Source organism: Dermacentor variabilis, chromosome 2 (assembly GCF_050947875.1).
Source record: "Dermacentor variabilis isolate Ectoservices chromosome 2, ASM5094787v1, whole genome shotgun sequence".
Classification (NCBI taxonomy): Eukaryota; Metazoa; Arthropoda; class Arachnida; order Ixodida; family Ixodidae; genus Dermacentor; species Dermacentor variabilis.
The window spans coordinates 170,316,797-170,343,107 of NC_134569.1; the positions used below are offsets into that span (position 1 = coordinate 170,316,797).

Sequence of the window (26,311 nt, forward strand, 5' to 3'; positions counted from 1 at the left end):
TAACGTGAGGACATTTGACTTTTCTTTTTACTTTACGCCGTGCTACGCCTCTTCAGAAAGTGTGATGAACAAAAGAACACGATCGACCTATAGCTCGTAATAGCTGTTTGTTTCAAAACATCATCCTTTCTGCTTCTACAAAAATTCATGACTTTTTGACTGAGAGAGAGAGGGCCTGCTATGTTTTAGTAATCATTGCGAGCAAACTCTCTTACAAGTGTAGGCTGCATTGTAATGTGGCACCTCTTATTCTGTAACATTATTTCTTATTCGTTATAGCGAAACATGTGACACCGAGCTTTATTGTAATAAGTAAACTTCATCTAAACTATTTTCTACTTCAAAAGTACAGAACTACTCACCTTCATGGTGTAGAATACCTGCCCCGGTAGCCTTGTTTTTTTCATCGGCCTGACTCTCTTTACGCCAGCGTCAACATCGGCGCTAATGTCCCGCCCCATGATACTGTACATCAGTGACCGGTCGAGAAGGTTGGACCCTGGGCCAGTTCTCCTTTGTCCCTGAAGCGCAACAATGTCGAACATGTGTCATCAACAGCAGGCCGTAATGTAATTATGAAAACGGGAAAATATTGTGCTAGCTGCGTCAATTTACCCACGTGTGGGGTTGTCGCAGCCCAACAGCGAAACGTTGATTGCAACACGCTAAGAGAGTGACACAGGATGCATGGAAAAAGAACGCCGTACCATTACCGTACCCGATAGGATTTCATATTAATTACGTATTTTGCAAGACACCTCGAGCCATGTTGTTTCGCCATAATTAATTATTCTTTTTCTTAAACGTAATAATAATGGTGCTATTATTTCTATTAAATAGCAACTACTAGTATTTACACTGCTAATAGTTTTTCGTGTTGCGATTTCTTTTTGCAGTTTATAGGTACTGTTATTCGCTGGAATTTACTATACGAGGTCCCACTAATAGTGCTTTTCTTTTGGACATATTTATTTACTTTGTCTGCACACATTGTGTACATGTGGTTAAAGAGAATGAATACTCAAAACATTCAACTTCAACATTCACTTTTTAAAAAGGGAGTACCCAAAAACTAGTGACGGCTGCGCATGCTGCTAGTCAGTGCGCTTGCTAGTGGCCTATGCTTATATATGACGCCCAATACGCGGTCAAAAAAAGTGGACTAAAACAGTTTGAACGAGTATGCTTTTGCTATGCCTTCATTACGCAGAGCGAAAGCAGCTCCAGTGAGGTGGTAGAAGGACAAAGCACCCACTCCGATGTGAATTTGTGAGTTTCGACCACCGCTAACTGCATCCACATTGTTAAAGCTACTCGTCTCTATACGGATGGAGAGTGCCTGAGTGGCACTGATATTAGGGTCACACGTTAACAGCTACCACCAAATGACAAATTTATCGCAAAGTGCGGTTATTTGCTTTTGAAAGCCACAAGACTATACGCACGTACTATACGCACGGGCGGGTACTTAGGACGCACTGCAGTGGCGACACATCCTAATTACAGACTGCCCCAGGCGCTGACATTTTGTGCAAGTCCTCAAGAAGAAAAGGAAACACGCTACACTGAGCCGTTCCTAAGAAAAACTCCAAGCGGTTGATGTCGGAACCACACGTATACCTTGCGTCGCAGCAACTTCATGTCATGTTGCGTGAAAAGACGCACAGGATTGGGAATTAAATCATTCTTTTCCGCATTGTGGCCGTGTTAGTGAACTTTAAACAAAATATACACAGAATTAGGTGACAATTCATGATAATGTTATTAGCGTTCAATGCAAATTATGCGCGAGGCTCTCGGCGAATAAAAGCAAATCGATCATCGTCAGGCACCACTATGGGACTAGCCAATGTCCGTGCGCCGAAATATACAGGGTGTCCCAGTTAACTTTAGCAAGAGTCATAAAACATGCCAATGCACTCTAAGACGGCGCGACCAAATCCATGTTGCTGACTAGTGTATGATGTCAAACACATTTTTATTTGCATTCTGCTTAATTGCGTAATTATTGAAAAGTCACTAAATTCTGACGCAACAAGGTTAGGAAGAAATTCCAGTTAGGAAGTTGTAGAACCGTTTTCAAAACGTCCGACTGAACAGTTTCTAGCTTTCTATCTACTATGTATCAGCTGTTTTCCGTTTACTGCTGATGCCAGTGAAACAATAAAAAAAAAACATACCGCGTCACAAGCCCGCTTGCGCGCTATGATTGCAGTGCTTCCAAACGTTCTACGTATAACTTTCCACAGTATTTAGCAGGGTGTACTGTCGCTTCAAAGGCGACAGGGCAGCAACGCATGCGTTGGCTGTGCGATTTACGCGAGCAACCGTAATCTCTTGAGCGATAACGGTTGCCCTGTCGCCTTTTAAGTGGCAGCACACCATGCTAAATGCTGTGGAACGGTATACGTGGAACGTTTGGGAGCACTGCAGCCATGGCGCGCAAGCGTGCATGTCCGCTGTATGTGTGTTTTTTTTATTTCGCGGACATCTGCATCAAGGCATACTTTCGCAGTCGCAATGCTTTATTGACAATTTCACGCACGCAGGTATACGGGAGTCATCCCAGACCGGACATTCATCCACACGTGTATACCCGTTCTGATCGAGACTTGTTACGAACAATGAAGACACATCTAGAGCCGTTTACAGTCAACAAACGCGGACTTTAAGACGCCAATATCGTGCACATTGGAGGGAAGACGCATTAAGCAAGCACGTTCGAGCAATCCGAACCTGAACTTTTAAACCTACTTTCTGCGGCAGAAGAACAAAGGTGTGAAAGCTGTGTTCTGGTTAAGCATGGCGGTAAGTGTATGTTGTTGACGACAAAATTCCATGCCCTTGAGGGATATTATATACGACATGTAAACACATTTCTTTCTTACAGGCCCAGTGCAGGGTAAAACATTCGCACCCATAGTGTACACTTATTGCTCTGTAAAATTTTACGCGCTTTTACTTACGTCAGAGAGCCACATGAAATAGTTGTAACGCTGCAAAGGCATCCACAAGGACTGGTATTGCGTGGGGTCGGGCTCATAGGCTCGCACCAAACGAACGCACATATCCTGCGAGAAAACGCACGGTTATTCATTGAGTGCGTTCGCCGTAGTGTAAGAAAACTTGTAATGGAACGCCATCGACGTACCACTGCTAGTAAAATACTGGGAAAGTGCATGTCCACTTTCGAAAAAAAAGTCAATTTGAGAATTATACAATAATTTTTCAAATTTTCCTATAAGAAAACGTCAGCTATGAAAACAGCTCCATCCTGACGCGGCTATATATTGAATGCGAAGCACGGGAAGTACTTGCTTTTTTATATATCTGCAATGACAGACCTAATATGGCTTATAATGTAAAGGACGACAAATATTGAAAATGAACTGTAGCCATAGCGATCCCAGCAGCTTTACATAAATGTTAAGCTCTACATTTGCTTAGGATGGGCTAGAAATTGTGGTCGTTTCAAGGCACCACTGGACAATGAATGCGGCGGCCAGTTCTCTTCTGAAGGTAAACTATTGCGATCTATGAACGTAACACATTATATTTTCTCCCTAAACCTGCGAGCATTTACCGACGGCGTGTCGTTGATGTCAGCATAATGCTGGACAAAGCGAAGAGTCTGAACCGCAATCGGAAGAAACGCTTCTGTTTTGTAAGATATATGTGTATTTCTAGGGAGCAGAAGCAAGGAGTCGGACTTGTAGCCATCGCAACAAAATGGAGGGCACTGTTCAGAAGAAACATTAAGTGAAATAGCAGGATTGTTTGTGAAAATCTTCGTTGAAAAAATATTTTATGGTGTTGGAGAACAGAAACACATACAATGTCTCTCTGCATGCATGCGCGCGCGCGGGAGTATTGTTCGTGTGTGTCCGTGCGTGCGTGCGTGCGCGCGCGCGCGCGTGTGCGCGCGTGTTGTGCGTGCGTGTGCGTGCGTGTGCGTGCGTGTGCGTGCGTGTGCGTGCGTGTGCGTGCGTGTGCGTGCGTGCGTGTGCGTGCGTGTGCGTGCGTGTGCGTGCGTGTGCGTGCGTGCGTGCGTGCGTGTGCGTGCGTGTGCGTGCGTGCGTGCGTGCGTCATTTTACAACTTCACTACAAGCTCTCTGGCACATTCCCAATGCACTATTAAAAAGTCAAATCGCGTACCGGGATAGCGACTGCTATAATTGTAATTGAACCAATATAAATTTTTTGCATTCGGTTCCTCTGTGGCATAAGATGATGTTGGAACACCAGACTACCTTATTTTCTTTACTACTATGTCACAAGAAAAAAAAAGTTTTTCCTGCATCAGGGACCCTGAAGCAGGAAAGTAGTTCCGGTAATTCACTGGCTAAAGAGGCAGTGTAAAGAAGCGAAGGAAGAAGTTCGTCGCGCCCGTTGAAGCATTGGTGCTAAGAAAACACTACATGAGCCTTAGTACTGGAAGAGAGCGAACTGGAACTGGAACTTGCCCATCGTTTAAGCCTTCCCTAGGGCCTGTTTAATACTTTTTTGCAAATGGCGTGAATGGAGAAGATATGCTAGATAGTAGAGGGATTTTCATAGGTAACATACTACGTAGTGCGTTGGAGAGAGATATAGGGGATGCTACCTTGCCTAAAATATGCACTTGACGCATTGAAAGTACAGCGCCTAGGCGTGTAACTGCATTGTATCAGTCGTTTTTTTTTCTTTTTCCTGCAAGGAAACAGTCTTTGAGCAATGACCTTCACGCGAGCTGACGCCTGAATTGCCGCTAGGCAAAACACGGATGATTGCATTGGCTGGGCACGTTGTAGCCAGATTTTCGGCCACTTCCCTGAATCTGCCTTTCTTATCCCTTGTGGCAAGTATGATCACCACTTGCTGGACGCCGGGAGAGCAGAAAAATGATGTCTTCTTCTGCAGTGAATGCTCATGGATTCACATGGCATTGTTTTCTATCATGGCGGCATGGACTAACAGTCGTATGAAGGATTAATTTATTTGTTTTTGAAGGTAGCAACGCAGTAAGATTTTTAAGACATTAAGCGTACGTCAAACGGGTCGGAAGCAAATGGAAATCTTGATATTCAATCTCCATATAGTGTCCAAAGCTCATGGCTCGGAGACGAAACGTGGTAGTGATTACACTTCGTAAGAATGCATCATTTGTCGAAAAATTTGTGACGATAATGAGGGTTAAATGGCACAATCTAGAGTAAGGCGTAGTAATAACGCAGTGCCAAATGTGTTCAGAACTCTATGAAGCTTTGCCCCCTATTTTCATGGTACACTAATAACCTCACTTTCATTTTCCTTGAGCTCATAATTTGTAGATTGCTAGCAAAAAAGGTAATGTTTTTTCTTGCCTTGGCATGACTACATCATCTTCTCGCTTTATATGATTTTAACTGAGAAACAACCTCCCTATCTACTTTTTCTACCGTTGATGCACGTTGTACCTTACAGTATTAGAGGGGAGTCGTTAACCAGTAGGGCATAGCAGCGAATTCTTCGCGTGACAGCGGAGTAATTTGCGTGTCTGCTACATGCACCTGTGTGTATTGTTTAATATGGTCTTGAATACTTCAAGCCTTATATACTGTGATTGGCGTAGCATCGCGCTTGGCTTGTCCTTTGCCAGCTACGACAGGTAGAAGATTACTGGCGGTGAGTCAGAACGAGACAGGAAGTGGGCTAACAATGATCAGGGTTGCATACATCACCTTGCAGTACGAGTCGATGCCAACACGAATAAAGGAGAAACTCAGTGGAGACGTAGCTCCCGGAAGCACTTCTCTGAAAGAAAAGAAAACGCAATAGTTATTCGGTAAGGAAATTTTGAATTCAACCACGCCATGGTCACCGGGGGAAAACGACATTGAACGACAGCAAAGTGCGAGTGACCATGCAAGTTTGTATACTGGCCGGGTGTTTCATGCACCTTGAGCCACATTAAAAGCAAAGCCGCAAACCTCAACCGGGGGACACCAACAACATAGTTTTGGCCGTCATGTGACGCTTATATTATTTTTTGTATTGCGCTCAATTAGTCAATTACTTGCGATTAATTATGAAAAAGCGTTCTATAGTTCACTTGAAGGCTTGGTCATAGGTTATCAATGTTGATGGCGCGTTCTTTGTTCGCGCATCCGTCTCTGATAAGCGATAGCCAGGTCTCCGCGCACGCTCCACCAACACGATTGAGAGCTCTGAAATACGATAGCGCACGTGTGCAGTCACGTGTTCTTCTTTTTTTATGCTTCGAGTTCTTTTGGTAAACTCCGGGAAGAAGGCAGCACGCAGAAGGTACGTTGGCGCAAAGCCCTAAATCGGTCGCTTCTGCGCCCACTCTACAACACAGCGAAACGCACGTCACACTCAAATAAATATTAATTTGTTTTTCATAATTCACATTAGGTAAATTACCGATTAGGCAGAGTATAAACATCTTCTTTCTGAGGAGCGCCACAGGACGGCAAACAATATATACTTGATTACACCCAACTGTGATGTACTGGTTTGTTTTAATCGTTGGCTGAGGTTACGTGAAAAGCCCGGTACACTAGGTACTCACTATGCACGTAGCGAAACAAGCAGAACTGGAGGGCCGCTAAATGAAAAACTGCATATGGCTGTACATATATGATAGTTGAAGATGTTTTTCTCGATGTTCGCAACTAAATACATACTCTGAGTTACCATACGATATTAGTAGATGTTTATGCCAGCAGGATCGTACCTGCTTAATGGACTGATTATATCGACCATTCTACGTCAATACAAACACTCGGCGAAGCATGCCAATGCTTTCCCCTCTCGCAGTTTCATAACAAAGACCATCGTCACGAAGCCATTGTGAAGTTGACATGCATGCATTTGAGCAAACGTTTCTACGTATGCTATAGTGCGCTCTTAAATAAACGCGACAAGGTGGTCACATTTCTATGTACTTTCGTTTGTTCGTTTGCTCGCTTGCTTGTTTTGTAACAAGGCCCTGATGGCAACCTCGCTACAAGTATATGCGCCGCAAGAATAAGAGATATACTAATGGACAACTATTTCATACTCACGCCATATTTGCCTTGCAGAGTACTTCCTTCTCGCACTTAAGGCCGTTATCGAATTCGTGAATCATCTCGCAGTCAGACTCCCTGAAGAACGTTGTCACCGGTCGACACTGCATGGCGTAGTGTTTACGTACATAATGCACTCTCCAGTCGTCGCGATTTTATTCGTATATTTATGTAGGCAAATTAACACTTACCTGTAGCATAAAGAAACGCCCATTGCTGATCGCCCACTCAATATCTTGAGGTGTGGTGTAAGTTTTCTCAATCTATAGGAAAGAAGACAATAAGAGTGATCAATCCCAACGTTGTCGGGATATCTATATTCATCATTCAAAATGCATCCCGGGTTTACCACCAGAATTAACACATTTGAAAACTGCACGGCAACCAAAAGGTGATTTTCCATTCACGAAACTCATGTGAAGATAGCGACGCCATAAGTTGAATGATGAACATTTCTCAGCCAAGTGATCGAAATATCTTTATCGCAAATCGCAGTCTCCATTATCGAGTCCTGTGGGTATAATAATAAGTAAATAAACAAGTAAATAAGCAAATGAATAAAACATATCAGCGGCGATTTAGCGGTGAATGCGAGAAAAATACGTTAGCAGAATATCGCGCTTGTTTATGGCACCGTATGCATGATTTAAACTGCGTTGACCACATTCCAAAGTGTTGTTCTGGAGCTCGTTCGTAACACGTGCTGTCACTTCTTAGAAGGCAACGATCTTCCCGTGAGGATCTTCCCACACATACACTTTCTTCCACTTTGACACCCCAGTGCTAAGGCAATAATTAATAATTGCTACGAAGTTACCCACGTAAGTTCCACAAGTCTTCCCACGTAGTGCGGACTCAACAGGTCGAGGCGTAGTCGGCAAGAAGAGGCACAGCGCATTATAAAGAACGGAGCCGGCATAGGAAAGCCGACGCAGGAACAAATGACAGATAAAGAAGATGGCATAAAATACTATGTTAGGATTTAACCAAGCGATTGAAATCACTATGATATAGCGAATAAATTTCGCCGAATATATTTAAGCATCTGCAAAGCCGTGGACAGCTTTCCGGAAGTGGCAAACGAGACTTCAGGGATTCCTGAAGGGTGCAAAAACTCTTTTATAAAACTTGGCTATTTTTCATGTATGATTTGCTCAATTTCCATAGATGTGCTAAGCCTTTTTTTTTTCAAATCATTGGAAATTATGTTTAATCGCCCTAATCCATCCATTGAAAAACGACTAGGCTGGGGGCAACAGTGTCAAAGGCTGTCGTGTAGACTAGGAGAATGCATAAGATTACACGCGAGCGTCAATTCACCAGCAACTAGAAAACACACGCGTGGGATAGGAAAACCGAGGAACATCATTGAATAGGGACGCTCGATTGTCGCAGTTTCTTGGACCAGATCACACACGAAACGAACAGTGCCAGAAGCGAATCGAATTGAATCGAATCTAGAATATCGTTCTAATAGTTTGCCAATAACGTAAACCCTCATCACCATTACTATCATTCATAGCAATTACAGCCGCACATCAAGCGGAACTGCCATGAAAAAGTCTCTCAGCCCGGCGTAAGTCCTTTCGCTTTGCTTTATTTCATAAACTTTCTCCACAGTTCCTACCTGCGCGATAATCTTATATTTTTTTTTATTTATTTCATACTGCAGACCTAAAACAGGTCCAAGCAGGGTGGTTAAACACAACAATATTACAATGCATTATTCAATTAAGTAAGGTGGTAAGACACAACAGTAATACAATGAGTCAAACAATTGAAACAGGCAACAACGAGTTATTCCAGTCTGTTATAGTTCGGGGAAAAAAAGAATACTTGAATACATCCGTCCGTGCAAAATAAGGTGTTAGTGAATTCGGATGATGGTGTCGAGTAAGCCTAGACGTTGTACTGAACAGATACGATGCAGGATTAATTGATAAGTCTCCATTAATAAGCATGGTAAGAAATCGAATTCTTAAGTGTTGCCTTCTCTGCTGAAGGACTTCGATGCCATTATCATGCATTATTCGTGAGGGGGAATCATAGCGAGAGAATTTAGAATATATGAATCGTACGGCTTTTTTCTGTACCCTTTCGAGACATTTAATATTTTGTTTAGTAAACGGGTCCCAAACAACACATGCATATTCAAGTTTAGGTCTAATTAATGAATAATAAGCAAGCAGTTTTACATTAGGTGGGGAATTTCTAAGTTTATGTCGCAAAAAGTATAATTTACGCAAGGCTGAAGAACAGATATTATCAATGTGTAAATTCCACGATAAGTTGTTAGTAATTGTGACGCCCAAATACTTATATTTTGTTACTTCCTGCAAGGCCAACGAACCTAACGTGTAACTAAAGGTTAGTGGAGCTTTCTGACGAGTGAAGCGAAGAAAGACCGTCTTTTCAGCGTTAAGCCGCATTCCCCATGTTTTGCACCAATCAGTAATGCCAGCTAGAGAAGCATTTAAATCAGTTTGATCATTGGTTGAAGTGATTTCCCTAAAAAGCACACAGTCGTCAGCAAACAACCTAATTTGCACGCTGGGATGGATTGAAGTAGTAATATCATTTATATAGAGTAAAAAGAGCAGCGGCCCTAGGACACTTCCTTGAGGAACTCCCGAGGTGACCGGAAGACAGCCAGACTGTTGCTGATTAATTTCCACGAACTGGCGGCGATTTGTTAGGTAGTTTGTTATCCATGCGATTAATATTTCAGGGAGCTCAAAATGTCTAAGTTTTAGTATTAATTTGTCATGTGGAACTGTATCAAAGGCTTTGCTAAAATCAAGAAATACGGCGTCAATTTGACCATTATTATCGAGGCATGAGGCGAGTGAATGAATTACGGTGACAAGTTGTGTAACTGTTGAATAGCCTTTTCTAAATCCGTGTTGAAAATTAGACAGTATTGAATGTTTATCTAGAAATTCGTTAATCTGATTGCGAATAATATGTTCAATTAGTTTGCAACATGAGGATGTCAATGATATTGGCCGGTAATTTTCTAACAATGAACAGTCACCCTTCTTGAATACGGGTACAACTCTGGCTACCCTCCAGTCATCCGGTAATTTTCCAGCAAGCAACGAAGCATGAAATATAATAAGAAGGAACCTTGCAATAGTTTCAGCATAACGTTTCAAAAAAATGTTCGGAAGGTTGTCAGGACCGCAAGAAGATTTAGTTTTTAAGTTAACTAGCATCGAAACTAAGCCAGGGTATGAAATAAAATTAGCTTCGGATGGGTGAAACGTTTTGTCTGTAGATGAATTAATGCCAGAGTTAGAAAATACACTATGAAAATAATAATTGAAGTGACTCGCAATTTCCCTGTGATCGGTAATGATTGAACCATCGATGTAGATTTGTGCTACTGGCTTCTTTTTTTCGCTCAAGTAATTCCAGAACTTTTCGGGCTGTGCAACAATAAAGTTTGGTAGTACTATATTGAAATAGTGTTCCTTCGAGGTGCATACTGCACGCGCAAGGTTTTCTTTCATTTCTTTAACTCGATCAGGTTGTAATCGTGTTTTCTGTAATCTTTTTATCTTGCGGGTCATATGGATAATATCACGTGTCATCCACGGTGTTTGTTTGCGGACTAGTTTGTATTTATCAGGCACAAATTTATCAATACAGAACTCACACATGTTCTTAAAACGGTGCCAGAGTGCTGTCACATCACTGTCGTTAAAGTCGGTGAGACATGTTTCCATATGTTCTATTATGGCATCTCCTACCTACATTTCCTCTTGCATTAATCATAGCCATATGGTTGGAATCATTCAATACCGCACCAGAACCTGTAACGAACCATTTATTCCTAGGACCTCTAAGGAATGGAACCACCTTCCTGGCGCAGTTGTCGCAATCGAGGACAACTAAAAGTTTCGTTCGGCCTTATCAGACATCATCACTACCGGATACAATTAATTCATCAATTTTGCTATATTAACTTACCATTTCTTGCTGCTTTGTTTATTTACTTGTGTATGTTTTTTAACCACTCCCCACTGTAATACTTCGGTCTTGAGGGTACAATAATATAACAATAAATCAACTTTTAACATCGTGGTGCTTTTCGCCACGTCATCACCGCTGCTGCATATATAAATAGCACGAAACAATACCCGATGCTGATTTCACGTCTAAAAAATCTATTGCAACTGGATGCCAGGAAAGCCTGCCCTCCTCAAATACGCAGCGCGCGCTGGTAGGTACATTATATCCACTGTGGATGTGTTAAAAATTACACATTGCCACTTAAATTTCATGTTTGATCGTGCATATAGTGGAAGAAATGAATCATTCAAAACTTGTTTCAAAGATATTAAGGTTTTCTAACATTCACTATTTGATTTGAAAACCGAATCAGGTAGGAGAGAATTCTATTCGCTATTCGAAATCTTCAAATGTTTGCATTCCCATAAAATTGCAATAACTCATGTTTAATGCATCGTAATCACTTGAGCATACTCTACCTGTGTGCCAATAAAGGCCAAAGTCTCAACCTCTTCTTTTGATATGCATGCCCTCCGAGCCTTTTCCTCGCTGACGGGCGCCGTAACTACGCCATCACTGTCTGCAAGAGAAGCACCTCAGAAATCATGGAAGAAGGAAAAAAAAGACATCCACCCGACTTGTAGCTACATGCTACATGCTAAAAGACGGCTGTAAGCCTTATAAAATTTTGCTCCAGCTTGCATACTTCCACCTAACTTATTTTCAAATTCAAAACCTCATTTACCTCTCAATCTCAGATTACCAAAAATATTTGATTTGAGGATTTCAACAAACGTCACAAGCACATTAAGTGAGATCGCAACAACGCTGGAAAGCACATTTTCCCTACGACGTTTAGGATGTGCTTACTTGAAGCACGTGTTCCAGAACTTATCTGTCTTACACCCATGAATCTTGAAGATTCTTTATCCATGCAAAGCATGCATCTACGCTACGCGTACTTTGCAAGCTTACCGGATGATGTCGTGTAGACGGACTTGTGGCCCAATTGCGTTGACACGACCACCGGCCTGCTTACACCTGCCCTTTTCAGCACGAAAGTGTCGGGTTCCGCTGCTGCCGAGACCACCGACTACGCGCATAAAGGCACAAAACTTACGAGTATTAGGCGCATACATTAGAATAAACACACTTACCCGAGAGAACCTCGTATGCGGAAATAGAGGTATTTGACATAGTTCCTGAATAATCTTTCTGAGTACGCTCATAAATATGCAATCGCTTATGCGATTTGTTCGCAAACATATCTCAGTTCTCACAAACTTCGTTATTCATAAGCCAATGCCGCTAGTCCTATTGGTGTCGTAGCCAGTAGTGGAAGCCTTTGCTTTCTCAATAACGAGATTCAGCTTAGGATACAGCGTTTACCACATATTTCATTCTTTCCGTTTGTTTTACGTGTAGTACGGTCTAAGTTTCCTAATCAGAAATTTAATTCCATGCATACAGTGCGTTCAAACAAAAAGGCACCTTGGATATGTGTGAATAGCTGGAAATTCTCGCCACTGAAAGAATTGGTTTACCGCACGCAGCGATACCGTGAGCACAGTATGCAAATTGCGCGAGCAGTACACTGCAATCCGATACGCGCATGAGCGCCACACCTGTAGCCTAATTCTTTTTTCGGTCGCAAATGCAGTTTTGAGAACACTGCGTAAAGGTGAAATATCAAAGGTCCGTACAGTGTGAGGGCCAATGTCGAGAAAACGGAACAAGCTGACAATTTCCTACGCTCAAAACACACAAAATAAAGTGCATTGACGAGGCAGAGAACGTTAACACTGCCGTTTTTCTTAAAGGGGTTATATAATTATATATATAGAGAGAGTGTTGTCTATAATATAGACAACTCTCTCTCTCTCTCTCATTGTCCAAATCTTCAAGGCTGCCACGAGCAATTTATATCCTGTGGACCAGTGTGCGTGCGACCAAGAACATTAAGAAATTGCTTCAAAACGTATTTTATGAATATTTATTTCGTCAAAAAATGTATTTGCTAGTATAGTTATCTGGGGCACCTTGCTACAAGTTGTGGCAGTTTAAAGTTCTTGAAATACCGGAACCTATTTTAGTCCCGTACAGTTCCATAATTTCTTCTCAAACAGTTACGCGATTCACTGTGTACGCAAAAGAATTTGGCAGCCCCGAGAAAGAGTAGAATTCTCAAGCACGCATGCAGCCTAAATGAATACCTTCAGGAAGACAGCGGTCACAATGCTTACCTCTCCAAGGCCGTAGTTAGCTGTAACGGTGATTTGCGCTGGGCTACCAGTCAGTGCATCGCAGGTGAACATGACTCCGGCAGCATTTGCGTCGACCAACTCTTGCACAACAACTGCCATGGGCACGTTCAAGGGCTGTCCATACTGCCTGCGTGTTTGCAAATAGTAAATATATAAAAATAACTCCTCGTCATTGAGCACTTTGTACAAAAATGTTGAGCACTAGCCGAAGAATAGGCATAACTAAACACGAACAGAGTTTAATTTGCCAAATAACATACACAGTTCCCATGTTCATAGGACTGACATGTTCCTCTTCACATCTTCTCGCCTTTTACATACTCATATGCGCCAAGCGGGAGGAACTGCTCTTGTCAAAGAAACTCAAAGATGTACCTATTACGTTCAACATGGTTTATAAGCACAGACGAAGAGCGTGTTTTCTCGAAATAGAAGGGCCAGTTGTTTCAAACGATATGTCCTGGAATTGACCAGCTTTGAGATGTTTGGGATACTTAATATCTCGAACAAACAGAGACGGTAACCTGTCAGTTTGTTTTTGGACTTCGCTGCATCGAATGAAGTAACGTATGGCATTTGTATTGAAGTATTAAAATGTCTAACCGAAAAAAGTAAATAAAATATTATGCAGGCGCCTTAAACTAGCCCGTATTGTCTTCATGCGCCAAAGTTTAAATGGAGCTTTACAAACGCGTTCCGAAAGATATTGTCATCGCCAGATATGGCGTTTTCATGATAGCAAAAAAAAGGGAAACAACAAAAAGCGCTTTTCTGCGCCAAGTACATCTCACACACGAAAAAAAAACTCACCTCTTATAGTTTACGTTTGTGAAACTGAACTGTGACGCCCAGCACTTCACCACACCGCTGATTATCTTCACCGTAAAAGAAAATAGTGTCAATATACATTCATATACCAATAACATGAAAATGATAAAATCTCATTTACATTCCCCCACCTTTTCATGGCCGCGTAGGCCGAGCAATGTTGTCATCTGACCGGCTGCTGACATGTCTTCTGAATCTTCTCCTGTACGGGCGATTACAACCAGTGTTCATGACTTCAAGCTAACAAAAAACTTTACGAGAATACAAATAAAATCTTACCTAGTGCCGACGACCTGACAGCAAACCTCGTGTCTGTATTAAACTTTGAAACGCGTCGCGAAATCTCTTCAGCGACTTCTGCAGGTACTTCGAGCTTCTCTATTCCAGCAACTACACTGCGGGAACGAAAAGAAGCAAGAACATTTTGTAATGGCACGAACGGAGAAAAACTTCGAATATCCTGCCAAGGATGGTTCCTTAAGGTGTAGTGCCTGGACCTCTATGCGATCTTTAAGGGGATTAGTGTAAACCGCTTAGAGACACGAAATTGACGTCCAGTGTTTCCTAAAAGAATGCGCGGTACAACCATACGATGATATTTATTTATGGGGCTCGGCTTGCTGCACGGTTGATGATAAAATGAAAGAACGATTCATGTTTGTTGTTAGCGTAGACTTCGGAATTCACATATCTTCAGTGGAAGCCACCATTGCTAACGTTGTTTTTGGTATAAAGTGACGCCTTTATTTACGTATTGCGCGTGGATCCCGCCTGACACAAAAATATAGTTGTGACATTGGAACATAAAGTTTAAATTCAGTTCTCGCTACCAAGGCGTCAACATTTCCTTGCTTGCATTTGGTTTTATAAGTATCGCCAATGAATGCTGAACTGAATATAGTGCAAGTGCGTCAAAAAAGCGATGATGGAATAAACTTACTAAAACATATGAAAAATAAACGCTATTTTAGATGCCTTATTAGTGTTCCCGTTACTTGACCTGCAAGAAGAAGCATGAAAGGCGTATCACCGTGTGCACGACAGGGGTCGCTTAAAGAAAGCTTTTGTCTGGCGACAAGTGTTACGTTGGACAGATCTGGAGGTGTTTTAATTACAAGTGGCGGTTTCATCGTGGATGCGGAAAGAGAGACAGAGATAACTTTAATGGCAGAAAGCTGGAGAGGTCGGCTTGGGTGATGTTACTGGCGTACTACTCCGCGCTGCAGAATCCGCGTATGGGAGAACAGATATAAGATGTGAAGAAGGAGACTGGAATGGCGAAGTTGATGAAGATGAAAGCTGCGAAGTACACTATTTCTAAGCAAAGCCATACACGCACACTACACAGCACATGCTTCTTCGCGGGCAGAAGTTAAGGCTATATATTGCAGCGTAGCCAGAGGACTGTCTATCGATAGCATCATTTCCGCAGCTGTTGCCGCCACTGTCGTCGACCGGGGTAGTTGGAGTAGTATGGGAAAGGCCTTTGCCCTGCAGTGGGCGTAACCAGGCTGATGATGATGATAGTACAGCGTAACGCGGACGCGATTCACGCGCGGCGCAGACACCCTACGTCGTCAAAAATTCGACGCTCTGCAGTCTAGCGTGGCTTGCGCGAGAATACAACATGTCCTATCTCACGTCGCAGCCGTTGGAGCAGAGTTCGTCGCGCTCTAGCTTGCCTCAGCAGCACCATGCTGGCTTATATCGGCTTCACGGAAGCGAATGCGATGAGTCAGCACTTTAAACAAACAGCAAGGCGGTAGCTCGTCGCACACTTGTGCGCTTGCTCTGCGGCAATAACTTACAGGTGCGCTGCTACGGGTCACGTTTAACGCGCAGAGTAAAATTCTAGCGATCTTAGAGTCTCCGGCGTGACGTATCCGACTTCACCGGCCGCTGCTTCACGCGCTCAAAACACCGGAATCATCGACCGATCAGGCAACTGCTGACATCTGTAGTGAATAATGAAAAGTTGCCGGGGATCGGCGTGGCGTCCTAGATTTGTGTGCACCGGCTGGTTTTGGTCCGGCCGTCCCATTCGCAGTGCTCCCAGTAAAAAAAGAAAGTGTAGAGCCGCTCTCGGGCAGGCTACTCCGACAAGGTGCTCTTAGCCGAGGCATACGACGCAAGTGAAGGCCGCGGCAAAAGGCAGACAGCGCGAGATCTCGGAGTGCGGACTGACTACTTTTTTTTTCGCTTTTTGCAGAGCACTTTCACAGCCAAGAGAAGGGAGCAGCGCCTATACTTTCCAAATGCATTTATTTTGGCCTAACTTACAAAGGAATGGACAGCAACTGCTCGGTTCTCCGAAATTAGATCGCTGCAAGAATGTACCTTATTTTATGTGGTAATATTACGTTACTTTATTCGTGTCCGCGTCTTCGCATCGTAAAATATTGCTACGGAACAGTATTTGCGATCACGAAGAGGCCAGAAGTGTGAAGACGACGACGACGATTAGAGGCTAGCGCGGGCTTTTGCCTCTTGGCCAGGCGCGGCGTATTTTCTTGTAAATGTACTTGTATATAGCTTTTCGTCGGTGTCTTCCTACGTAACATATCTGGTGGAGGTGGACGTTCCCTGTACCTCGTCAGGGAGCTTCGTAGTGGACGGTACAACGAGTCTTCCTTCATGGCTCCCGGGGACAACTCGACTCTACCGGCTCCGACACCTGCTGCCACTTCGACGAGATACATCACTCTCCCCGCTACCCGTCATCCTGGCGTATTCTCGGGCAAAGATGTGGAAGACGTCGCTGATTGGATCAGCCTGTACGAACACGTCAGCCGCAATAACCGGTGGGACCCTACTATCATGCTCGCCAACGTAGTCTTTTACCTCGGTGGCGCACCTCGATTTTGGTTTTGAAAGCACGAAGATGAACTCACTAGTTGGAATTCACTTTAGCAAAATCTTCGAGATTTGTTCGGCAACCCCTGCGGTCACCAACATGCCGCGCCGAAGGCGCTTTCCAGTCTTGTGCAGACGTCAACAGAGCCCTATGTCACGTACATTCAGGAGGTCTTGGCTCTGTGCCGCAAAGTTGACGCACACAAGACTGAGTCAGACAAGGTTTCCCACATCCTCAAAGGCACTGCCGGTGATGCCTTCAACTTGCTCGTTTGCAACAACGTGGCGATGGTGGATGCAGTTATAAAAGAGTGCCGCCGCCTGGAACTCGCTAAAACCTGACGTATTGATCAGCAGTTTGCCCGTCTGCCCAACACCCCAGCGACATCTTCCTGTGCCGACGCTCCTACTCCCAACAACACTGCCGATGTTACCAGGATCGTCCGGCGTGAGATCGAGGCCGCCTGTCCGGCTGCCTTCGACTCCAGCCCCTCCAATGCACCTGCAGTCACTGTTTCCCTGATCGTGGCAGCTGTCCGCCAGGAGTTCGAAAAAATGGGTCTTCACACCATCTGCTCGGCCCATCGTCCTGATACTCGCCCGGCTTCTTCGATTCCGCCCCGTCCCGCATCATCTTACCCACCACGTTTCCGCAACCCACCTGAATGGTTCACTGCTGACGACAAGCCCATTTGTTTCCACTGTCATCGAATCGGGCACATTTCTCGGCACTGTCGCAGTCGCTGGAGTTCCCCAACCCGGCCTACTTATACTGCCTACTCTCGCCCCCCAGGTGGCCCTTCTCGTCCCTAGGCCGCACGCTCCGATAACGCCGCCGCTGATTCTCCTGCACCGAACCGCTCCTATTCTCGTTCGCCTTCGCCCCAACAACGACAATCTCGCTCTCCCCAGCCCCGTTGCTCCAATTCGCCGACTTCCTTCGGACGCCGCTCTCAGCCGGCAAACTAGACGATGCACCGCCTCGAGGTGACGCTGCATTGCTCCCTACGCCACCAAACCCTCTACTCACGTTGCCCACTCATCTGAACCTTATTGACGTGCAAGTCGACGCTGTTTCTGTGTCTGCACTTATAGACACTGGGGCGCATTTGTCAGTAATGTCGGTGACCTTCGTAACCGGCTCAAGAAAATTATCACGCCCGCCACGACGCCTGTTGTCCGTGTCGCCGATGGCGGAACAGCCCCGGTAATTGGTATGTGTACCGCCCGCGTCTCCTTCGCCGATCGCTCCGCTATCGTGCTATTCACAGTATTGCCTACTGTCCCCACGACGTCATCCTCGGCTTAGACTTCCTCTCCGCACATTCTGTTCTCATCGATTGTTCCGCCAGTACTCTCCGCCTTGACCTGCCTGTTCTGGATCCCGCTGAACCACACCCCCAGTCGCCTCAGTTCCGTTGACTTCGTTCGCTTGCCACCTTCGGAACAGACTTACGATGACTTAGTGTCATCCCCACCAGTCCCCGACGGTCACTACATCGCGGCTCCAATGCAAGACGTCTTCCTTACACACGCGATCACAGTACCTCATACAGTTTTATCTATTACGGCGAATTGCGTCTGCCTGCCAGTGGTCAATTTTGGCTTGACGACAGAAGTGCTGCCACGCGGGATGTCTGTCTCTGGCCCAGCTTTGCTCATTAGAGATCACTCAGTAGCATCTATTGCAGCAGACGACAATTCATCCGATCCTCATCTACCATCGCAGTCGGCAACTTGTACCATCGCCGACTTACAGAAAATGATTGCGCCCGACTTGTCGTCCGAGCACGCTCGTGAGCTCTACCGCGTTCTGTTTTCCTACCACGATATTTTTGACTGTAATGATCGTCCTTTGGCCCAAACTACAGCTGTTAAACATCGCATTAATACCGGCGATGCCTCTCCTATTCATCCCCGCCCGTATCGAGTGTCACCGGCTGAGCTCAAGTTATTCACGCAGAAGTTCGCAAAATACTTGCCAAGAACATTATTGAACCGTGATCTAGTCCATGGGCGTCACCTGTTGTACTGGTCAAAAAGGATGGCTCATGGCGCTTTTGCGTGGATTATCGGCACCTTAACAGGGTTACCCAAAAAGTCGTGTATCCCCTACCCCGGATTGCTGACGCCCTTGATTGCCTCCCCCAAGGTGCTCGCTGTTTCTCCTTTATTGACCTTCGCTCCGGTATCTGGCAGATTGCCATGGACGATCTCGACCGCGAGATGACTGCTTTTGTAACACCCGACTGTCTTTATCAATTCAAAGTGACGCCGTTCGGTCTATGTAACGCGCGTACCAATTTTGAATGCATGATGGCCTCCCCTCTTCACGGTTTCAAATAGTCCAGGTGCCTGTGCTACTTGGACGACGTTATAATACTCTCCCCAACGTTCGCTACGCACCTCGAGCGCCTCTCAGCAGTCCTGGACGTTTTCCATCGAGCCGGTCTGCAACTCAACGCATCGAAGTGCCAATTCGGCCTTCGCGAGATTACCGCCCTCAGACATCTCGTTGACGCGACCGGAGTGCAATCGGACCCAGGCAAGATCCATGCTGTTACGCGCTTCCCTGTTCCGAAGAGTGTGAAGGTTGTGCGCAGCTTCATCGGCCTTTGTTCGTACTTCCGCCGTTTCGTGAAAAATTTCACCGCCATAGCATGACGACTAACCGAGCTTTTGAAAAAAGACGTCCCTTTCTAGTGGGACGATAACGAGGCCTCTGCATTCTCACATCTAATCGACCTTCTCACAACACCCCCCGTTCTGGCCCATTTCGATCCTCCTGCGCCTAGCGAAGTCCGTACTGATGCCAGCGGTCACGGAATTGGCGCAGTACTGGCACAACGCCAGCGCGGCCACGACCGTGTTATCGCTTACGCCAGCAGGCTCCTTTCACCCGCGGAGCGCAACTATTCCACCACTGAGCGTGTATGTCTGGCCCTAGTTCGGGCGGTTGCGAAATTCCGCCCATACTTATATGGCCGACCCTTTTCCGTTGTCACAGACCATCACGCTCTTTGCTGGTTATGCTCACTGAAAGATCCTACAGGAAGACTTGTTCGCTGGGCCTTACGCCTCCAAGAATATTCATGTGCTGTCACCTATCTGACCGACTACACAAGGACGCTGACTGCCTGTCTCGCTACCCGGTAGACGAGCCTCACGACGCCGACAGTAGTAGCGCCAACTGCATTTTCTCTGTGCCTGCCTTCGCTAACATCGCCGATGAGCAGTACCGAGACCTATCGCTGCGAGCACTCATCGAGCGTCTGCGCTCTACACCTACCGACGCATCCGTTCACCGATATGTCCTCCAGGGCGGCATTCTGTATAGATGGAACTTCCTCCCTGACGGCTCTAATCTTCTTCTTGTCGTGCCAAAACATCTACGACAGACTGTGCTCTTCGAGATGCCTGACGCACCCACTGCTGGACATGTTGCGGTAACCCGCACGTACGAGAGCGTCCGCGCCGCTTTTATTGGCCTGGTCTCGCTCGCTCCATCCGACGCTATGCTAAGGATATGTAGGGAACGATGCAAGCGACATTCCGTTGCAGTTGGCTTTTAAGAGGCTGCAGTTTTACTATGAGACATGATTTCCCCATCTGCACTATTATTTTTGGCAAACTGCCGTGACATATTGCTAACAACATCTTTTTTTTAAGAAAGAATTGGGCAGAAACCATCGATGAACAAAATCTTGCTTTGAACTAGTTGTTGGGAATTTCTTTGAATTCTGTACGGTTGACGATAATTGCATATTTAAGCGAATAGCCCGTACAAACTAACGAATGAACTAACAAACGAACAAAGGGTTGAATGAGTGAGACAAGGAGCTAGGGGGCCAAGTAATACCATTCTCTCTCCTAAATAATGTAACGTACGTTAACGCGAGGCACAAAGTATAGATATTAGTGATTTGCCAATACAATTTGTGATGGATAAAATTCCCACATACCTGTTGCAAGCTTCTTTTAGATCCATTTGCTTGTCGTTTCTGAAAGAAGCGTGCATATCATCAAAAATGTCGTGAGCTTTACTAAATTCACATCCATTGATCAGCACAAAGGGATTTTGGTAAATCGCGAGAAACAATGTGTAAGCAACAAGCCCAATTTTCTACGCAAAATGATAAAAAGCCCGTACTTGTTGAGTTGCAATCACTACGAACTCAGTCACTACCAGCATTATTTTTTGTGCAATATCACTGCATTATTTTGGGGGGAGTTTTGATCACAGAATGAATTAAAGAAAAGAAGCGCTTGTTGAGGCACAAGCTCCTAACGTTTATTTTCTAGAAACTGAAACGCATTATGAGTATGGTAGGGTCATTATTACTTTTGCGTGACACACGAGCTGTCCTCACAAGAGTGTCGAATAGCGCAAGGGAAAAAAACCGATTGCACGTTTTGCCGTTATTAAAGAAGCAAATAATTTTTCCTTAAAATAATTCCGAGCTTTATTATTTTTAACAAATGGTTCCACTTTTTTTTTTCTTCAGCTTTACCGCGTAGCCTTGAGCTATTGTAGTTTACACAATTGCTCGAAGGTGCGTTTTTCTGTTTTTTTTTTTTGAGGAGGGGGGTGGGAGTGGGCAGAAAACTTCGCTGCATCTGCTCAACAGGAGCTGGATGGAACATTTTCCCAACAGTGATGTCCATTGCATGTGTTTATTGCATGTGAAATCCAAAAGACACCTGAGGCGTGCTCCATAGGCCATGCAACACTGATGGGGGTCTGAATGAGACAGACCCTGCTTCTTGACGAAAATATGCAACAACTAGCCACACTTCGCACTTGAGTGTTTCAGGCGGCTGACCTTGTATTATGCCGCGACACCAAGCACGATCACGGATGCAGAAGGAAAGCATTGTGCGCTGACTATACGCACGCCTATTCAGATTATCAGTCAGAAATGTATTCCATATCCGTAGAGACGTTACAGCCTTCTTAAATTCTAAAGAGGCCGTCCTAGGGATGCATCCTACACAACAGTAAACACGCACCTTTTTCTCGAGTCCTCAATTTTTCTGATTAGATTTCGAAACTCTCCGCTCGAGGCAAAACGTCTGTAAGACTCCGTCGTCACAACAAATCCACGAGGAACTGTAAACTGAAAGTGCGTGAAAAAGCGATTAATGCGTGTCTGTTACCATGCAAATGAAACAAAGGTGCGCTCGTGCACTATCCGCTTTTAAAAATGTTAACATTAAAAAATTTAATTCTGGGGTTTTACGTGGTGAAACCACCAATTTATTGTGAGGCACGCCGTAGTGGGGTACTCTGGTAATTTTGACCACTTGGGGATCTTTAACGTGCCCCCCTTGCACGGGACACGAGCGTGCTTGCAATTAGTCCCCATCCAAATGCGACCGCCGCGGCCGGGATTTCGTCACGCGACCTCGTACTCAGCAGGGAAACACCATATCGGCTAATCATGATGATTAAAAACACGGTGGTAGACTTAAACGCCGTGCGCATCCTTCAGCTGTAAAATACACAGCCCTCATCTTCAGGAGGTGAGCTGAGCAGCCTACCGTGAGAATAAGTTTTATTTTGTTGCAGCGCAAGCTGAACAAGGGCAACAAAAAGGCACATCTGACACACACAGCGCTGTGTAGCGCTGTGTGCGTCAGATGTGCCTTTCTGCTGTCCTTGTTCAGCTTGCGCTACAACAAATAAGATATGTCGTACCAACAAGTCCCTGGCCATCCTCATCGGCAAGAATATGTTCGGTTTGGCAACACTCGGTGTCCGTCCTAATGTTCTCAGGAAAGCAGAAATCACTTATGTAGTAACCCTATTTTGTAGGTTATATGGGTACGGCTTAAAAGGGTTTGGGTGTGAGCTAGTTGGTAGGGGTGATTCATTTTAAACAGCGCCAACAAAATACATGGACAAGGAAGAGCACTGAACTAGCGCTGTGTGCTCTTCCTTGTCCGTGTGTTTTTTGGTTCGGTTTAAAATGAATGGGTACGGCGTCTGCTGCGAAGAAACAGCTTGTTTCGTCTGTCTGAAATAACGTACATATGAAGTGAAATATTTCTAAACATGTATATACTTTCATATTTTTGTTTAACTGGAAACAAGGTTTTCTTTTATATCATATATTTCTGCAACACAAACCCATCGTAATCTCTTTTTCGTGTACCACATCAGCAGCGAAGCTCTTCTAACCCCCAACTCTAGTATGTCAGGAACGTGTTCTGCCTACCGTATTCAGTTGAGTAGAGATTGAGTGTAGTACGGCCAGAGAGGACCCTTTTCCTCCGGTCAGGTCAGAGACCTTGCTACATTGGTCTTGGATGTCGGACACAAGGGGAGCCACCTTTTTCATGGCACGCTCTGCACAACAACGAAAGGAAAAACTTAACGAATATTTTAAGTGTCACACACAGATACCGGTACTCGTTTTCTTTTTATGCCGAGAAAACCCATAGGCCCTATGCTATGGGATTAAATGTTCCTGATTCAAAATGTTAAGACGGCATTAGTGCTTCTTCAGACAGGCTTCTGAAAATAACAGGTACCGTGCATCAAATGAGCAATACATTTTTAAGGCGAAGAACTTCGCTTTGCTTACAAAAATTTTTCAATTCCAAGGTTATCTTAAAACATACATCCTTATATATTATCATTTGAAAGAAACGTTTATGCTACAACACCTATCGTACATGATCCGGTGTTTATTTTAACCTTCGTGACAGCAGCAGTGGCTGAGCTGTCTGTAACTGCTGCTCCTTCAAAATTTGCAGTCTCCACATTTATACCAATTAGCAATATGCCAAATATAGGGCGTTTAGATGTAGTCTGACCATAATATAATCATACACAGTTGAACAAATAATTGTTTTTAAACAACATCAACAATTATTCAAGATTTATACAACTACAGAGCCTGGCTCACGATTTCGCCTTTTTATTGTTTACATCCAGCAAGTGCTAAAGTTATTTAACTGTCGACATGAATCATTTCTGACTTGCATAGGTAGGCATTCACATTGAATGTATCCCACACCTGAAGAATCTTTGCGAGTGGCTCTAATGCTGCGTACTTTGTGTGTCTGTGTGTGTCGAACTATCAGTTGTCTAAGTAACATGATCAGCCCAATAGAGAATTATTTAAAGTTTTTCCTAGCCAAAGAACACATGACCTGGAGCCATAGAATAAAAAATACAGGAAATTATGTTCAGGGATACTACACTCTCATACTATCCATGTCCTTTATTTTCGTCTGATGTCATTTTTTAATAGTTTCAAACTTTAGACTGAATCAGCGCATCGCTTTATATAATAAACTTGCCTGACCTGTTAGCGACGGTGAATAAATCCATATATGAATATCCTTAATAACTGATACCTTAGATGTGGATCAGAGGTTGCTGACGAATATTGGTTTCGGGTAGGAAGTTAAGTATGACTTACCACTGTCAGTACCACATATATATATATATATATATATATATATATATATATATATATATATATATATATATATATATATATATATATATATGGTACTTACCAGTACCATATATATCTAGTCATTTCAATTTTGCATATTAGCCATCACATAAACAACAGATTTCCCATGATTTTGGTATCGCAGTCTAAAATATTGATGCACAGACTTTTTTTTTTTTGCTTACCATCAATTAACTTGTGTTTGAAATGGTCATCAATACGGTGGAGTATTTTTTCCCGCCTAGAAAAAAAAGCGGGAAGTTATAGACCATGCACGTGGATGAATTGGCAATCATTTCATTTTTCCGTGAGACATCATATGCGTGAGAAGAATTCTTGCTTAGGCTAACAGGTTATTTCAGTGCTTTTAACTACAGATTACGAGAAGAGTCAAACAACAGCTTGAATAACGCAAGAGCGCGCACAAGTATGTATTTCATACGATACATTTTTCCATCTAATGATGACCATGCACTCTCAGAAGCAAGGTTGTGTTCGTTAAACAAAAATATCTGACGAAATCATGCATATCATTTGAAAGGCCAAATGTCGTTTTCGTTCTTTACAGCTGAAACACACGGAAATATATATATAACTCAAGAACAGCAAGCCGATTCAGAAGACCCATTATTAAGTTAGTAAATTCGACAATATCCAAGGAAATTGCAGACTTCTGCTTATTAAACTAGCCAACTCTAAAGTAAGAACTATCGCTCATCATATGTCTTAACACGTGCGTGTAAGCCCTTGGTTCATGTGGCGGTGGTGGTGATCTTTGTTACAACAGCATTTTTTTTAGAGCGCAGCTCTTTGGCGTCCGTTCCTGGGTTTCGCGTCGTCGTCGGCCTCGTAACCAGCTCCGCCCCCCTTTCATCCCCCCAGCGCTAGCAGCGACCGACTGATACCGCTGGATGCCGCTGACGCCGCTAGAGAGTCAAGATAACGTGACTGCATAGAACACCGTCGCCGCCATGCAGAAAGAGGAGGAAAGGGTCCCCCCCCCCCTGTATCGGCGTCAGCGGCATCAGCCAGTCGCTGCTATCTCTTCCCTCCTCCCTTTATCGTGTTGTCCGCTTGCTGCGCGCGCTTCGGCCCCTATCGTTTGCCGCTGGGTGTACACGCCGCCCCCCTCCCCCCTCTTCCTGCGAGTCTCCGGTTGTCAAAGCGCCGGCTCGAACTTAATTCCTTTCTTCGCTCCTCCTCCAATGCAACCCCTGTGCGGTGGCAATCAGAGAGCCAGATCGGTGGCGGCGGATCTGTATATGTGCACCGCCCGAGCCGAAATTGCCGCTGCCGTTCGCCACTGCGAAATTATCTGCCAGTTCTTTCTGAGCCATGAGCGAGACGACCGATGGAAGTCCTCCGTCTGCTGCTGCTGCTGCTGCTGCTAAACGAGCTGCCAGAGCAGAGGCCCAGCGCCGTCGCCGTCAGAATCCAGAGGTGCGTGCCGCCGAAGCAGAAGCTTACCGTCGCCGCCGTCGAGATGATCCAGGAGTACGGGAAATATAAAAAAAAATTCTGTGATAGCGCATACATGTGTTGCTCGATTTCTTTGCCTCAATCTATCGAAAAGGTGAAACAGCTTATTTGCTGCGCTCAAATTTCGCATTAGGAAGTCACGTAATCGTCGGTAATTTTTTTTTTGATGGGAGAGAGTCAAACGGCCTCTTGAGTAAACAAAGTTTGCAGCAGTGAAACAGCACCTAAACTCGCACTGTCATTGGCTGCGATGCCACATGACGAACTGCGCCTCGAAGGAGCAGAGCGGGTGAAAGGGTTCTCCTGCTGCAGGGATAGCGTGGCAGGTTTTACGTGAGGGGAGAGGGCATCGCT

At 44.6% G+C, this 26,311-nt stretch overlaps 1 protein-coding gene across 1 annotated transcript in view; it reads right to left on the bottom strand.

Annotated features, from left to right (window-relative positions):
* The window catches only part of LOC142572934 (rifampicin phosphotransferase-like), a 103,431-nt gene that overhangs the window by 46,119 nt on the left and 31,001 nt on the right, over positions 1-26,311 (bottom strand). Inside the window, exons 11-25 of the mRNA XM_075682392.1 lie at positions 24,664-24,719; positions 23,228-23,358; positions 22,020-22,126; positions 20,972-21,010; positions 14,436-14,551; positions 14,288-14,358; positions 14,139-14,203; positions 13,308-13,455; positions 12,040-12,157; positions 11,544-11,644; positions 7,242-7,313; positions 7,048-7,154; positions 5,701-5,773; positions 2,967-3,071; positions 363-521 (exon numbers count right to left, since the gene is read on the bottom strand). Coding sequence (XP_075538507.1) covers positions 363-521; positions 2,967-3,071; positions 5,701-5,773; positions 7,048-7,154; positions 7,242-7,313; positions 11,544-11,644; positions 12,040-12,157; positions 13,308-13,455; positions 14,139-14,203; positions 14,288-14,358; positions 14,436-14,551; positions 20,972-21,010; positions 22,020-22,126; positions 23,228-23,358; positions 24,664-24,719 — 1,468 coding nt within the window. The remainder of the gene's footprint in view (positions 1-362; positions 522-2,966; positions 3,072-5,700; positions 5,774-7,047; positions 7,155-7,241; positions 7,314-11,543; positions 11,645-12,039; positions 12,158-13,307; positions 13,456-14,138; positions 14,204-14,287; positions 14,359-14,435; positions 14,552-20,971; positions 21,011-22,019; positions 22,127-23,227; positions 23,359-24,663; positions 24,720-26,311) is intronic.